This window comes from Rhopalosiphum padi, chromosome 1, assembly GCF_020882245.1.
Source record: "Rhopalosiphum padi isolate XX-2018 chromosome 1, ASM2088224v1, whole genome shotgun sequence".
In the NCBI taxonomy this organism is placed as follows: domain Eukaryota; kingdom Metazoa; phylum Arthropoda; class Insecta; order Hemiptera; family Aphididae; genus Rhopalosiphum; species Rhopalosiphum padi.
In genome coordinates this window covers 47804364-47820798 of record NC_083597.1, presented here as the reverse complement: position 1 = coordinate 47820798, position 16435 = coordinate 47804364, and the positions used below count along the sequence as shown (strand labels likewise).

General features: G+C 24.9%; 4 protein-coding genes across 7 annotated transcripts in view; 2 read left to right on the top strand and 2 right to left on the bottom strand.

Annotated features, from left to right (window-relative positions):
- The first annotated feature begins 2000 nt into the window (after positions 1 to 2000).
- On the top strand, positions 2001 to 3348 carry LOC132932026 (uncharacterized). Its single transcript, XM_060998195.1, has 2 exons — positions 2001 to 2280; positions 2348 to 3348. Exon 2 carries the CDS (start codon positions 2353 to 2355, stop codon positions 3085 to 3087), a length of 735 nt encoding a protein of 244 aa, XP_060854178.1. The 5' UTR covers positions 2001 to 2280; positions 2348 to 2352; the 3' UTR covers positions 3088 to 3348.
- A 1314-nt stretch (positions 3349 to 4662) lies between these two features.
- On the bottom strand, positions 4663 to 9644 carry LOC132932025 (lipid scramblase CLPTM1L). Its single transcript, XM_060998194.1, has 11 exons — positions 9350 to 9644; positions 8643 to 8809; positions 8481 to 8578; positions 8067 to 8399; positions 7824 to 7970; positions 6667 to 6805; positions 6408 to 6596; positions 5354 to 5541; positions 5151 to 5286; positions 4973 to 5088; positions 4663 to 4904 (listed from the first exon to the last, which is right to left on the bottom strand). The coding sequence occupies exons 2-11, from the start codon at positions 8796 to 8798 to the stop codon at positions 4817 to 4819; spliced, it is 1590 nt and encodes a 529-aa protein (XP_060854177.1). The 5' UTR covers positions 8799 to 8809; positions 9350 to 9644; the 3' UTR covers positions 4663 to 4816.
- Positions 9645 to 9875: 231 nt separating this feature from the next.
- Positions 9876 to 11295, top strand: LOC132932027 (magnesium-dependent phosphatase 1-like). Its single transcript, XM_060998197.1, has 4 exons — positions 9876 to 10168; positions 10633 to 10693; positions 10758 to 10976; positions 11056 to 11295. The coding sequence occupies exons 1-4, from the start codon at positions 10108 to 10110 to the stop codon at positions 11231 to 11233; spliced, it is 519 nt and encodes a 172-aa protein (XP_060854180.1). The 5' UTR covers positions 9876 to 10107; the 3' UTR covers positions 11234 to 11295.
- Positions 11296 to 15368: 4073 nt separating this feature from the next.
- LOC132931695 (lachesin-like) overlaps positions 15369 to 16435 on the bottom strand; it is a 183588-nt gene continuing 182521 nt past the window's right edge. For all 4 annotated transcript variants that reach the window (XM_060997633.1, XM_060997636.1, XM_060997635.1 and 1 more), the window contains one exon: positions 15369 to 16411. In XM_060997633.1, the coding sequence (XP_060853616.1) occupies positions 16179 to 16411 (233 nt within the window). In that variant the 3' untranslated portion in view covers positions 15369 to 16178. The remainder of the gene's footprint in view (positions 16412 to 16435) is intronic.

Here is a 16435-nt window from a genome sequence, read left to right as displayed (position 1 = left end):
CTGTACCTATTTTGCCTATACTATACGCCACGTAACACGTCTTTATTTGAGGCGATGTATAACTGTATAAGTATAAATAGAAATATAATTATTAATGTTTGTATATTATATTATACTCATAAATTAATTAATTAATTTTGTATTAACTTTAATGTAGATATTAAATATCACAGACCTAATAAAAAAAGTATCATATATCTATTATTAGATATTTTAGATTATTATTAGATTCGATTATACATGACAAAAGGTAATCGTTGTTGTATACCTTTGTACACGTTGTATATTTATTCCGTTATGGTTATTTTCAAACAATTTATATAAACTATTGTCATTAATATATAAAATAATAAGTACCTATGTTAGTCACTTAAAAAACGAGTACCTACAATCTACATGTTCTACATAATATAGAATTTTGAATTTATTTTTATATCAAAATATGTATTTTATTAATATACATAATATTGAAATCTTAAAGTCATAAATATTTACGTTTTTTACGTATTGAGACAAATTCAATAAGAGCGTGTAAAAAATATACAACTATAAAATAATATATATAGAAACTTAAAATTAGGTTTAAATTTAAACTTTAAAATGTTAAATCTATCGTATTATTCGTATTCCAGTAGGTGTTAAATAGAAACAGGGAACTTGACTCAAGTATATGATTGATTATAAGATGAATGAATGGATTGAAATAAGTTTAATAAACTTACTCAGTTTTTAATGGTTGATTAAGCAGGAGGTGAATCAACCAATGATCCAATACCAATACCTGATCTTATCTGATCAAATTTAAAATATAAAAAAGATATATCATAAAATAGTGAAAAAATTGTATGGCTATACAATATAATATAAATGTAGAGCTAGAGTCATAAGAGTCTGTGTCGTCAACATTGATGTTAAATATGTATTCCACCTACTGAATAGCCGATGTATTGATAGTAGACAATTCACTCGAGCTTGTCTAATCGAATTAAAAATATATATAAAATATATATTTATAAATATCATACAATAATAATTATAGAACGAAACGAGAATGTGTGACCGCTAACTTTATTTATTTTGTAATAATATCATTGGAGGTTTTAATAGGTAATACAAAATAATAATTTAAACTTTAAAGTAGTTAACATATAATAATGACATAACTCGTGAGCTGGAAAATTAATATCATTGATGAACGAGTTAAATAAATGCATTGCAATACGTGACCTCGAGGTACACTAGAAGTTACATGAAAAGGTTTAAGTAAAAATGTCTGTATTCTTAGATGGGATGGTCCTAGACTCTAGAAGTTCCCTCCCGCCAAAAAAAAGTAAAAACTATAATAAAATAATGAATATCATTATTATTCATAGTTTACATTAAACATAACTAGGTAAGTATATATTTTGTCCAAATTTCATCTTAATATAGGTATGACTACCTATCCTATATAAATAAAAAAAGTTATGCATAGGTATATATTTAAAATATTTTCATATATAATTATTGTACACGAAAAACACATGATGAATCTAGTACCATTGAGTATAGATAGTATAGATACTATCTATACTCAATGCTAGTACCTTATTAATTTTTAAGAATTTTTACCTTGCAAATAATATTTTTTATCAACGTTCATAAAAAAAATAAAAATCTAAAATGTCTATAAATAGCAATTCACAATATTTTGAACATTTTAACATGTATAATATTATGATTTCAATTATTTCATCTATTCTGTGATCATATACTACTACCTAATGGCTAGTAAATATTGTTCTGTCTTCTGTGGTAGAACATATAAAAAAAAATAGATACATTGTATTGTAAATCGTAATTTGTCACATTTGCAACGTTCTCCCGACCGGTCCCACTGGTAAATGTGCGATCACGGTACAATTATTATCAAAATTTCGTTATTTTATTAATTTCGAGGGTTATTTACACAGATATAGATAATATAAAGTTTATTATCTATATCTGTGGTTATTTATTATAGTTTGCTTTGCTCTATTGATAAGAATATACATCGTTATAATTAGTTGACTTATTTTTTAAATTTATACTTAATACTTTAATAGTTAATAGCTATGAACTAAGATATACTAAGATATATCTCAGTTCATGTTAATAGCTAATACAATATATTAAGTTTAACGTAGATAATTTATTATTTTTATTTGATATTTTTAAATTTTTATCACACCCGTTTCAACTTTTCTCGATATTTTTAATTGTACGAGCTTGTAACTAATATGCTGTAAATATATTTAACAGGTAATTGAACGAAAAAACATACTACTAACCTCGTTAATAACTATAATATTATTGCTTTTCAAATTAGACACCATGAACATTTTGAAAGATAGCGATGTTAAAGATTACCTATCAACATTAGACGGATTAAGTCCAATTCAGTGTGTGCCCACAGTCTGTCAGTGCATTAACGATAATGCACCAGAAGACGTTCATTCTAAATATTCTAATATCGCATATCCTTTCAGTAATAACCTGGCCAAATTAGCTGCCAATCAGGAGCCAAAAAACACAAGACTGATTATAATGTACATAACAAAGATTACTTATTTCAATGGAGACACAATGCAATTTTTAGTCAATGAAATGTTAGAATGCAAAGATGTTACAACAGTCGAACAATATTACAACGTTCTTGTTAAAAACTTTGAGATGCATCCACCATGCGTTCAATATATGGATACAGAGTATGAACAATTACTACTCAGCTCGTGTAATAAATATTTTGGAGAAATGACTTTGTGGGATTATATAATAGAACTTTTGAATCAGATCACAAGTGGTTCTCTTTTGTATGGTGACAATACGGCATTTGATTTGGCATTCAAAAAATGTTTTAGTTTTTGCATATGCGTTCTACAATTTGACTATGAAGTGTCTAAAAAAAAAAATATTAGATCTTTGGTTGCAAAATGCTTAAATCTTAATTCTGAAAGAAAAACACGGATGAGCGAAATCACTAAACTTTTGGATATGTTATTTAACACTGGGTATGATTTTCAAATACCAATTATTAATCTTGCAATACTTGTAAGTCAGTTTAAATGAGATTAAAAAGAAATTATTTTTCTATTGGATCTATGTGTTTATGTTTTTGTCAATAAGATTTTTTATTTGTATAAATTAATAATATAAGTTTTCATTCATCATGAACAGCGAAGAGATTAAATTATTATTTGGTTTATTAAAATTTAAAATTCAATTTTATGTATAATTAATACTGGTTAAAAAAGAAAATGATACATTTGTATAATTTTAAAATTGTTATTATTTCTTCTTTGAATATATTATAATTTATTGAAACTAGTATAGTGTAGTAGGTACTTTTAAATGCACCAATATGTGTAGCTGTGTTTTTACAAGATTCAAATTAACTTGATTATTATTATTTATTACCGCTAATTATATTATTAATAATGTTTATAAAGTATCTACATCAATGATTATTTTTTTGCTATTAAGTTATAGTAATTCACTATTATAAAAAATCTTGTTGAACTAATCTTATTGAAAAAATACTTAACACTTTTTAAAACAAATAGAAATTATCAAATATTTGATATTTGACAATAAGGTCACAAATTTATAATGTATGAATATGTGATAACTAGAGACTAGATTTTTATGTTTTACATATTTTAACTGAGAATATGCAGCTACAATTAGATTAGCTTTCTTGACAATTCATTTTCTTATGAACTGATTTATAAAATCTTTTAGTGCATAAAAAAGCATATTTCAAGGTTAATGAATATTTTTTGCAAAATAATATGTCTTAGGAATATATTGCCATATTGCAGTTTAATTTAAACATTTTATAAAATAATGCAGAAATATTTTTGACTTCCGTCAGTTTCTATCCTTATCGAGACAAGAAATTGAATCAAAGGATTTAATAAAAAATAAAAATTTATCTATATATAGATGGATCAACATATTTTTGTTATTTAACTATATACAATAAGTTATTATTATTATTATTATTCAAGAAATGTTATTATTTTTTTTAAATTTATGAAACTGAATTTTAGGTATGTAACTATGTGCTACTATTACACATAATATAAAATATAATTAAATATACACCAGTATAATATACTATAACTATTGTTATATTATAACTATTTAATAATTTAATTTGATATAAAATAAAACTGTTGAATACTATTTAAAGTATTTATTTTGGTAAATAAAATTAATATTATTACTAAGAAAGTGGCCACCCGTAGAAATCACTGTTGTAACGTTATCATATAAACATAATAATTAATACAAATTATTAAATAAATAAATATTTTTTATTTAATCTGTAATACTAGTAAACTACAAAGTACAGTTACATACATAACATTGTATTTATTATACATACAAACTATTTATTTTATTTTCAATTAACTTAAATTGGCAAATAATATGTCAAAATAATGAACACATAAAATTAATTACTGGCATTTGTTATAGCAATTAATAATTATAACATTATTGTACATTTTAAAATATTATTAAAAATAGTTAATACCTATGAATTTTTTTCATCAATCACCAAAGCAACATTAAAATAACAATAATATTGGTACATTAAAAAAAAAAATGTTTGTCTTGTATAACTTTCACACTTATAAGTATAGAAAACAACAACTACATATATTTAAAATATCACAATATCACAAAGAACATATCAAAAAAATATATTTAAAGTATTAGGTGTAAACAAAAATTATATATTTTATTTTTATAACATAATTATAATAATATAAAAAATCGAATGATCAACAAATTAATCAGTTTTTGTCTTTAGTTCTTCAGAAGGTAATTCAGGTACTTCAACATCTTCATCCAATCTACTTTGATCCACTGGATACAACCTAATATCAAATATGATTAAATAAGGATTGTGCTGATTTGATTTTAATTTCATAATAATATTGATTACCATCTTTGATAGATATAAATGAGAAAAACTATATCATCCCTGAAACAGGCTAATCGATGGGCAGTTGGCATAGGAATAATAAATGCAAACAAGTCATCAATGAAAGTGTTAAATGCCTGTAGAACAAAAAAAAAAAATTAAAAAAAAATTGTGTATTATTAAATGTCTAAAAACTTACCTTATACATAAATGTTTTCCATGGGAGATTGGCTACTGATTTAAGTCTATAGTTGATAAAAAGTTGAGGTAACATGAAAAGAAAACCAAATGCATAAACTCCATTCACAAGACTTTTAATACTCCAAGAATACCAGCTAAACACATTTTTAGATTAATAAATTTCAATTATCTTGTACAAATTAAATGTATTATAGATCAAACCTTTTTTGTGGTTCATAGATAAGTGAATAAATAGCTGCACCAGCGCATAATGGGTACAAAACATACGAGAGATATTTCATGGATTCAGCATCAAACTTTTTAGTATCTTCTTCAGCACGATTTAGGGTTAATTGTTTTAGTTTAAGATTTTTCCAATCTATTGGTATGATTTTAAACACTTTCCAAATCTAATTTATTAAAAAAAAAATGTAATGTATATTATACAATGTGATTCACAAAGCATGCTCTTCCCCATTTTTCTTTTATTAATAAATTAATTCAAATTCTGATTTCAGAATTTTAAAATATAATTGACTTTATTTTTTAATTCTTGAATTTTTTTCTATTACTTAAAGATTGTTCTGTGGTGATACACACTTCAATTTTTCTAGAGAGAACCTTCTTTTGTGCTGTAAATTATTTGTTGAATATTTTTTTTTTTAAATGTTAATGTATCTAATTCAAAATTTTAACGTGAAATTACTCAGTTATTACAATGTTTATATTAAGGAAAATAGTTTTAAAAATTACAAATATTGATAGATTAATATTAATAACTAAAATGTACAAATCTCTTTAAGTGTCTATAGAATCAATTTCATTCAAACCTATTATAATGGAACTATTATAATCCTTAGTACACAAAATTAAAAAAATACTCTTAATTAATAATTGATACATCATCATTTTAAGAAAAAGTATCCATTAGAATAATTTATAGTAGAAAAGAGGGATTTCATTAAAAAATAGAAGTTTGTATCTTTGCAGAACATTTAGTACTGTGTACTTTATATGCTAATAGTATAAAAAAATTGAAAATATGGTATAAGTATACTTAAAAATTCAAAAAATATTTCTCATTATTAGATTATGAGATTAAAAATGTAAAACTAAAATAATTAAAAACAATGTTGTCTTGTAAAACTTAAACTATGTAAACACTTTTTTTTAAACATTAATAGTTACTGAAATAATGAGTGTTTTAAACTAAAGAATTACCTGGTATTTAAATATAAGTCTATTTTACATTGATAAAATGTCTTTTAAGTTTTACCTCTATTACAGAACTGATTACACTTGGTATAATGATCAACATTGAAGCTTTTTCTTCAATCAAATAAAGTAATACAACTGTTTGACTAAAAGCACGCCATATAACAAGACGCGATGATAACCCAGCCATAGATTTTCGCGATCGCCAGAATGATATGTCATTTTTAAAGGCTAGGAAATCAAACAATATCTGAGGACAAATAAATAATACATTTTAATTTCATAGAAAACAATAAAAACAATTATAATTTTTATCTCACGTGAACAAATGCAACAATAATTGAAATTAATAGCAAATAATGATTGGTATCAAAAATAGCTTTAATTTCATCAATATCTTTATTTTTGAATCCAAATTGTTGCAATGTTACCATAGCTAATTGAGTTTGTGTTAATATTCTAAAAATAATAAACATACAAATAAAACATAGATTTAGTAATGATGTAATAAAATTTAATCAAAATTACCTTATAATATTAATAATAATGTATGTGTATATATATTAATACATAACTATATATGAAATTAAGATTTCAACGAATTATAAAAATAAATCTTGTATTTATAAATTATATGATTACAATTTGCAATCAAAATGCAATTGTCGCATTAGGTAATAGGTGTATTGTGTATATACATTATTCCTATACAAATTGTCAGTTATAAAGTTTTATCAGTATTATTTTTTATTGCACAATATTATTAATTACTGACAGGATAAATTTTTTTCATTAATAATTTATTAATTTTTATTAAACTATTAAGTTTTATTTTTTATGTTTCAAAGAGATTTTAATTTAAAATATTTAACATTAAAATTAAAATTTCAAATTATGGATTTTAAAAATTGATTGTGGTATTTATTATTTATATTTTACTATTTTAATATTAAAATATTCAATATTATTGTCAGTTGAATACCATTTTACATAAATATTGCCTACTACCTAAACAACTGGTATTAGTGTTACTCTAATAATTAAATAATGTACTTATAATAGTGTTTGGATCAGTAGAAAGTATATACTCAGGCTAAAAGGTATTAGTTTTATTATTGTTATTAATTTATTATAATTGTACAACTACCCAGCACCTTTGTGTTTAAAGGCTTAATTAATATCTACTTGATCATTAATTGGTAGTTGGTACGTATTTGGTATTTGCATTTTAATTTGGCCATTACTCAACACATGGTCAGTATTAAAAATTGTGCTTGGCCAGTAACCAGTTAATAAAAAATTATCTACACCTTTAATAGGGATGATCTATAGTATTTATAATTGAAAGATTATAAAGATTTAAAGATTTTAAACAATTCATTCTAATAAGCTAGGTAAATCAAGCCATTAATCGATCATTCTTGAATAAAAATTTAATAAATCAATAAACGGGAAAAAGTATTAAAAATTATATTACCTTAATCCAGTGTAACTTAAAGGTTCATAACGCAACAAAATGGGTACATGTGTACTATTTTTGTTGATTTTTGTAATATTGAAGGATCTATCCTGAAGAGAGTTGTGTAGGAATATAGGTAAATACTCTTGTTTTTTTCCATATAACCTGAAATAATTATTTTAATTATATGATTCAGAATCCTTTCTTCTTTAATTTTATATTTTCAAAATAAAATCGTATTCAATCTCATATTACTTTTACCTTATATATTGATAAATATCACTAGGCATATGAATCTGAGATAAATGTAATGGTTCTGTTAACATGCTAACTGGTAATACAGCCTTTATATGTGTCACTGGTTTTTCAACATTTTTTTTTAAATTTTCCCCATCTTGTAGTAATTGAAAAATTTTATATTCAGGTTCTTTATAAATAGACATTGGTACTAAGGTGTATACAGTCTCAGGGTCAGATAATAATTTGGTCCATTTATCACCAGAATACAGTGTTTCTTGAGTTTTACTTAAGAACACATGTGCATACAATGTTCCGTTTCTTTTGGTTAGTCTTGGTAGTTCTACAGACATCAATCTGCAATAAAAAAAAATAGATTTATTCAAAAAAAAATGTAAGTGAGTAGTTTGTATCATACTATAAACAGGTTGGTTATACCTTTCATAAGAAACATTATAATTTGGTATTAAGAAATTGTTTACATATATAACTTCTGATCCTCGAGGGTTTGAATGTGGTGCAACAAATATGGTAAGCTAAAAAATGATTACAATAAAAATAATTAAATAATATAATAAATATTTATAGAAAAAAACTTACTTCTAAGTTAGGTTTTCGTAACAAAAATGATTTCAAACATAGACCTTCACTAGTACATGTTGGTGGTTGTACCATTACCCATATTGAGTAAAAGAGATTACCCAAGTATGATAGGAATAAAACAGACACAATTGTAGTAAACGAGGGTAATTTCATGGTGATGACTTCTGAAAAAAATTTAAGTAATATTATAGATTAGAATTTTTTTTATACAATATAGAACTATATTTATATTTATAAGTATTACAATTAATTGTAACACATTTTTTTAAATAGCTTTGTTCTTCTTTGAATTTATAATACGCATAATACATAAATGTAATAAATGGGTAATTGTTTAACCACAAGACATTATTTAATTTATATATTATACAAGTAGATACATTTAATTATTTAAATACACTTAAATTTATTAGTACAAACTGATCATTACAAATAAAGTTATCAAACAATAGATCATGTAAGAATAATTGGATTAAAACAACGAACAAAATATAATGACTAATTAATATTTTAAAAATTACTTATTAGGATTTAGATATCTTGCAAACTTAATTTAAATATTTTACTGCTGATTTTTGAATTGCTAAAATTGTTTCTAAAATAACTAAATTTAACTTGAATAGGTAGTTACCTGCTTAAAGCATTATCATAAAAATAATTTTAATCTAGATGAATAATGAGTAAAACATATAAAATATACTTACAAATAAAATTTTGTTTTATTTCTTATGTTTCATTGGTAGATGTGTGTACCTAAAAGTTTACCTACTTTAAATTTATATAGTTGTTCTAAACACACACTTTAAATATCTATAATACGCAATCAAACATTTCTTCAGTCCAATTGTATAAAAACGTAATTTATGGTAATATAAATTTGTTTGTTTTAGATTTTATTTTATATTTAAATATTACGTATGAAGATTTTATTTCCTTAATGAATCGTGGAAACTGGAAACCCAGTTTGCAATTTTTTTAACAAGACAAAACATGTATTGTATACACATAAATTTTATTATCACTATCTCTTGTGTTATCAAATATAAGTACCGGTTTCGGTCATAGTTATAGAACAGTATAGAACCACAGAATTAATATTGATATCACGGACTAAGATAACACATGAAGATAACGTAGGTATGGTTTTTATTTTTTAATGTTTTTATCATCAATGTTTTTCTCGATGCATGATTGATCCAAATCCATAGTAAAGTAAGTTTACTGTATCATGATAAAATAATTTAAATAGCAATCGCCAGAATCACCAAGTCAGTGATTACTAATTGATTTATTGAGAAATAGAATAATAATATTATATATAATATTACAATTATTACATATAATATAATATAATATATATTTCTGAAAATATTGCAGTATTTTCGACAAAATAAATAAATAAGTCTCAAATAAACCTATTTTTTTAAAAATAATTTTACAAATAAACATTGTTAAAACTAACATGGCGAATTCATTAGAGGAGACCTTAACAAGAGTTCCGAAGATGGTTGTTTTTGATTTAGGTATGCTGCTTGATAATTTTTTGCATTACCAAGTATTTATATTGTAAGTACAATTTGAAAATGTTAGTATATTCTTTATTTGGATATCCATACCACACATTAATGATAATATTTTACTAAAATGTCTAATTTAAAGATAATTTATACCTATGAGAATATCTTTTTAAATGGCATACATTTCCTTTTAATTAACATAGAATATGTAGTAATTCTGGAATTGTTATTCTTCAATACAATTAAATAATTATTTCAAACTTGATTAGATTTTAAGCATAGGTGCAAATAGTGTTTGAAATTTTTTTTTTTTTTTGGTGGGGGGGAGGGCTGTATTACAGTTCTATACTAGATTTTGAATTTATTATGTAGTTAAATCATTAGTTTTTGAGTGGACCATAACCCCCCCCCCAAGCACCACCATATTTGTGCCTATGATTCTAACAATAATGATGATTTATTTACTATAGATTATACATTGTGGCCATTTTGGGTTGACACTCATGTGAATCCTCCTTTTCATAAAAATGGGTAAGTTTATAGGTTTAAGAATAGCCATAAGTAAATATTATAATTTTTTTGTTTATTTGTTTAGTGCTGGTAAAGTGGTCGATTATACAGGAAGTGTAATTAAACATTATCCAGATACACCAAAAGTCTTGAAATATCTTCAGGACAAAAATATTGGCATAAGTGTGGCTTCAAGAACTGGAGAAACTGATGGTGCTGAGCAACTCATACAATTATTTGGTTGGAATAAATATTTTCAAAACAAACAAATTTATCCTGGTAGCAAAGACACACATATAAATAAGTGAGGATTAAGTAACAAATACTATCTTTTATTTTATTAACATTATTATTTATTACTAATTTTTGGTTTTAATAATTAGGATAAGCAAAAAATGTAATATCAAATTGGAGGATATGATTTTTTTTGATGATGAACAACGGAACATTGTTGATTTAGAGCGCTTAGGAGTAGTATCAATATTGGTAAAAAATGGGATGACTATGCAAGTATTAATGAATGGTTTGAAAAAGTTTTCAGATATGAGATCAAATACGTAATTGTTATGTTATTGTTATATAAGTATTATGATCACAAATAAAATGCTTCATAAGACATATTATGTTTCTTTAATGATTGATTTTTTAATGATGACCTGCTATGTTGCGTGACTAAATTTGATCATTTAATTTTGCCCAAGGTATTTAATTATTAATTAGTATTTAATATGAATTATTTCAATGTTGATAGTTTTCTATGCATTTTCTAGGGATTTTTTTAGTCTGATATTATATTTTTAAGTATACTATATATTGTAAAGTATAAACATTTACTATAAATACTAAACTATTTATTATACATGGTGATTCTTTTATCATTGAATACTCATTGTTTCAAAAAGTGTTGACTTATTTCAATTTTTTTTTTCAAAATTTTTGTTTTATGCTTTTCTAAAACTACCTATATAACAGTTTTATTTTTTTTACTGTTATATAATAGTGAAATCACTATTAATTTTTAACTTAAATGGTAGCCTATATTTAAAATGTACTAAATTAAAAAGGTTATTTTTTTATTTTTTTTGACGTTTAAATTATTATTTTTCGTTAATTTTTTAGTGAGATATTGCTTTTTAAAGTTGGGTGGTTTGAGGTTTTCAGGTGTTCGTCCTACAGCTGACTGTTACGGCTATGAGGCATTGATTAAAATGTTGGTTATTATCTAAATTAGATATGACAATACATATGGTTGGACGTAGCAACTACAGATACAAAGTTCATCAATGCGTTGATAGTCGATTTTTACATTAGAGATTATTACATATTATGAAAATATGTACCTTTCAATCAGCTCTTATTATTATTAATTACCCATGTGATTACTGGTCTTCAGAAACGAAGTATTATAAAAACCTAAAACCGCTTAACTTTAAAATAATATATTTCGTAAAAAAATTAACGAAAAATAATAATTTGAACGTTAAAATTCTTAAAAAAAATAGCCCTGATAATTAAGTACATTTTATATAGGTTGCCATTTGAAAATCAAAAGTTGATAGTGGTTTGACTATTAAATAAAAGGGGGAAAAAAATAAAATTTTCAGTTTGAAAAAAAAAAAAATGAAAAAGTCAATACTTGAAGAAATAATGAGTGTTTATGATAAAATAATCACCCTGTATTATTTACATTTTATGGTAAAATATGGTATATTTGAATTTTTTAAAGTGACATATTTTGTTTCTTTTATGAATACCTATATACAATAAGTAGTTTAAAAAATGCTTAGATTTTTAACTTTGAAAGAGGTTTTTGATAGTGAATTGTTTATAGTTTGTACTTCTAAGAAATAAAAATTGAAAATTTTTCAAATTTATAATAACAATAAATAATATACCTATGATATAATTGTATACTATTTTAATAATTAAATAATAATATAATGATATAATAAATTTAATATTTTTAAAAAAAAGTAATTGAACTATAGCTATAGGCACTATAGCTCCTATAATGTATTACGCAGTATAGATTAAATAATACTGTGTTATTTAATGTGTAGTATTACTAATAGTAAAATAGATAATAGCAATATAAATATAATATAGGTATTAGCAATTTAATACCTTTATCATAAAATATACCTACTATCTAGGTGGCTATAGGTACCGTATACTTACATACTTATAATTTAATATATAGGCTTTTAGAGACTGTCTTCGTTTAGAATTGTTTTTCGTATAATCAATGATTTATTATTTAATTCAAATTTAACACTCATTATACAGTAAACTAGGTACTCAATTACGATGTATCCTCGTCGTCTACTGTATAGTAGAGTGGCTACCTACTTACCATACGATGCAACGTTATTTCCCCTTAACTTAACCAACATTAACTGGATGGCAAAATAGCATGGAAATCGTTGATTTTATTATTGTATTGTGTTTTGTAACGTGCATAACCTAACAAATGTTATTGAAAACAATTGGTAAGATACTTTAGTGGTTAGCGATCAATGCAAATATACTATATATATATAGTTTATATTAGTTTATACAATTGCGATAACTTTAGTATGTTGTTTTGAGACAACATTACAATACAGTTGATTAAAATTATGTATGATGTTGATCCGTGAGCTTATACTTGAGTGTTTGTATAGTATGGAATATCCGAGTGGATATTGGTAGTCAGGCAGGTAGTAAGTACTGCCTATAAACGATCATATTTATACGTCAACTATTATTATTAGTTTTTTTGTATTATTATCATTGGTTCCCATAATTGGTTAGTCGTCGTACAGCCGCGTGCGTAGACGTGTGGGTAGTTGTTAGTTTTATTTTATTACAATATTACAATGCGAAATAGCTTAGACAGAGATGGAATGGTCCAGGAGGATTTCTCCGTCCTTCCACCTGGGCCAATGATGAATTTATTGACGCAAGTAGGTCTAAAATATTAGAGGGGGGCTGCAGGCTCACAAATAAATACCTAATTTAATTTAGGTAGGCACTTTAATGTTTTCCAAAAATGTCCGCTATTTAAAGGTGTGCGTTAAAGGAGGTTTCACTGTAAATACTAAATAAGTTTTTTGTTCGTTTTTAATCAACAACATAAAATTAAAATATTGGACGGTGACCGCTGCAATGCCGCTGGTCGATGCCGTATGTTCGCATAATATTTAGATAAGAATACTTTTATTCAATTATAATATGTATATTGCAAAATAAACTTTAATATTTTTAATTTTATATTTATACAATTTACTTTTGAATAATTCTGTTATAATAATTCACTACGTCATATTGCATAGGATGTATCTCACATTCTCACTATTTTATGCTTAAGTTAATAATTATTATTTAATCTTAAATAATTTAAAAAATTTGGGGGTTGGGGGGGGGCTAAAATATATTTTGAGGGGGCTAAGTCCCCCCTAGTTGCGCTAATGCGGAAATCATAATCAAATATATATATTTTATAATATTATTATAGGATTTGAAATAATTATAAACCTGTCGTATTTTGGTTAATTGGCTGACAGGTTTTAGTCAAATGGATCTTTAGTGTTTTGTAATTTTTGCACTAATTTATTTTCTCCTTTTCTTAAAAATAAGGCTAAATATTCCCCTATTTGATAGGTAGGTTCCTACTTATAGGTATACTGATTTAATTATTTTAGATTCTGAACAGAGTGATGAATGTATTGATTTTACAATGATGTATGTTTATTTTTTTTATTTTTTTTGTGTCTGTCATCACGTTTTGGAGTAGTAATAGTGTTTTGATTTTTAACTTCAGTCCCAATTTGTAAAGGAAAGTGAATCTAGTTGGTACTTTGGGGGGGGGGGGGTCAAAAGTAAAAAAATTTCCAGTAGTTTTCAAATTCGCCAGGAAAAGCCCTAAAAAAGTAACGGAAAAACAGGAATTTTTACGCATATCAATATAACATATAGATTGACAAATCATTTGTTCAGAATCGTTTTTCGTATACAATGATACCTGTCATTCAAATTTAACACATCCATTATAGAAACCTACTATCAACCTCTACTATACAGCAGAGCGATACCCACTTGCCCACCCTTTTTATAGTTTCTGTTGTACGATGTACATGTTCGTGTAGAGGTGGCTTCTGTCGTATTGGTGTCTGCAGTCTGGTGAAAATCATTCTTTTTATTTCGTGAAAGATTCTCCATCTTAAGTTTATACCCGCAGAATGCCAGTTTTATTAATCAATGTCTGCCAATATTGTCATTTACCGTCAACGCTTAACAAGTTTAAGCAAGTTTCGATAAATTGCGGTTAACGACGTTTACGTTTTAACGAGAGCTTTTAGCCATTTGGTTAAAATATTTGACGTGTATCGGTGCAGACAAGTTGGAAGTTTTATATGAACAAATAATTTACGTCTAATATAATTCATCTTATATAGTCGAATAATAATATGTTAATTTATATTAGCAATCAATGTGTTAAATGATTAAAATTTTAATTTAAAACTGTTAATAATATAACTACCGTGTGATGTGAATGGGGTCTATTGATTGTCTATGTAGGATTGTGTAATTTTTATTTTTAATAGTAAAACAATAAGATCTTCTATATTTATATAGGCATTTTTATTGATTTTGTTTGATCATACTTTATAATAGGTACTGAATAGGTAGGTATGATAATAAATTATTCAATACATTCATTTAACTAAGTTTATTTACATATGGTTAATATTTTACATTCATTTACGGTAAAACATTTAATGTGATAAATTCATCAACAACATAATTATACCTCATTGAGAATAATTTATATTATTATTAATTTTCGTAAATATAGTCTTAACTCGTATTATGCCATTGTAAACAAACGGAGGTTGGGTGATGACAGGAAGTGTAATTTACAAAAAAATTGAAATATAACAGGTAGGTAGGTACCTAACAATAGTTTAATGATAGTTAATACATTGTTATCATATTTAACATATACATTTTTAGTTGAAATTACTACAACATTTATTGATCCATAAAAAAGTAATACATATATACAAATTTGAAATTGCGATATTTTTTAAATCCATCGAAAGTTAGATATTAGTTTTAGGTCGTAGGTTTATTTTTATTTATCTGTTGTCCTCAGTTTAGGCGTATTAATACCATCAAAATGAGATGTATACCCTTTGACTCAACAAAGTCAGTATACCCGTAAGTACACGTTTATATAATATGTTTTTAATAATTAATAGGATTATTTTTCGTATAAGTCGTATATACATACCGATAGTATTGTATCGTTTTGGTCGGATACTAAAAGTGGGAAGAATGCAAATGAAAAATGTATACATAATATAGGTACATATTAATATAGGTAACATAATACATTTTATTGTATGAATAATGTGTATTATAGTCTAAATGAAATAGACTAGAGAGCCTATAAAAAGCCCTCTAGAATAGGCCAACCTCCAAAAATTTGTTTACTTCAATAATATGAATACAATATAACAGTTCAGTATTTCATCAACATTAATATCGGTATTAACATAACAAAATCAATGTATCGTATTATGTTTGAAGATGATCTAGGTAAACGGTGAGATTGATCTTTGAGCGCCGGTGAGTTGTTTGAAGAATTGCGTCCCGTGTTTCTATTTTCATAGTCATCTTCTTCAGAATCAAACGCATTTATAGCATTATCGTCAACGTCTTCACTAGGTGTTCTGGGCTTAGATAAATCCATTTCTGTTGATAAACATAGTGTTATTA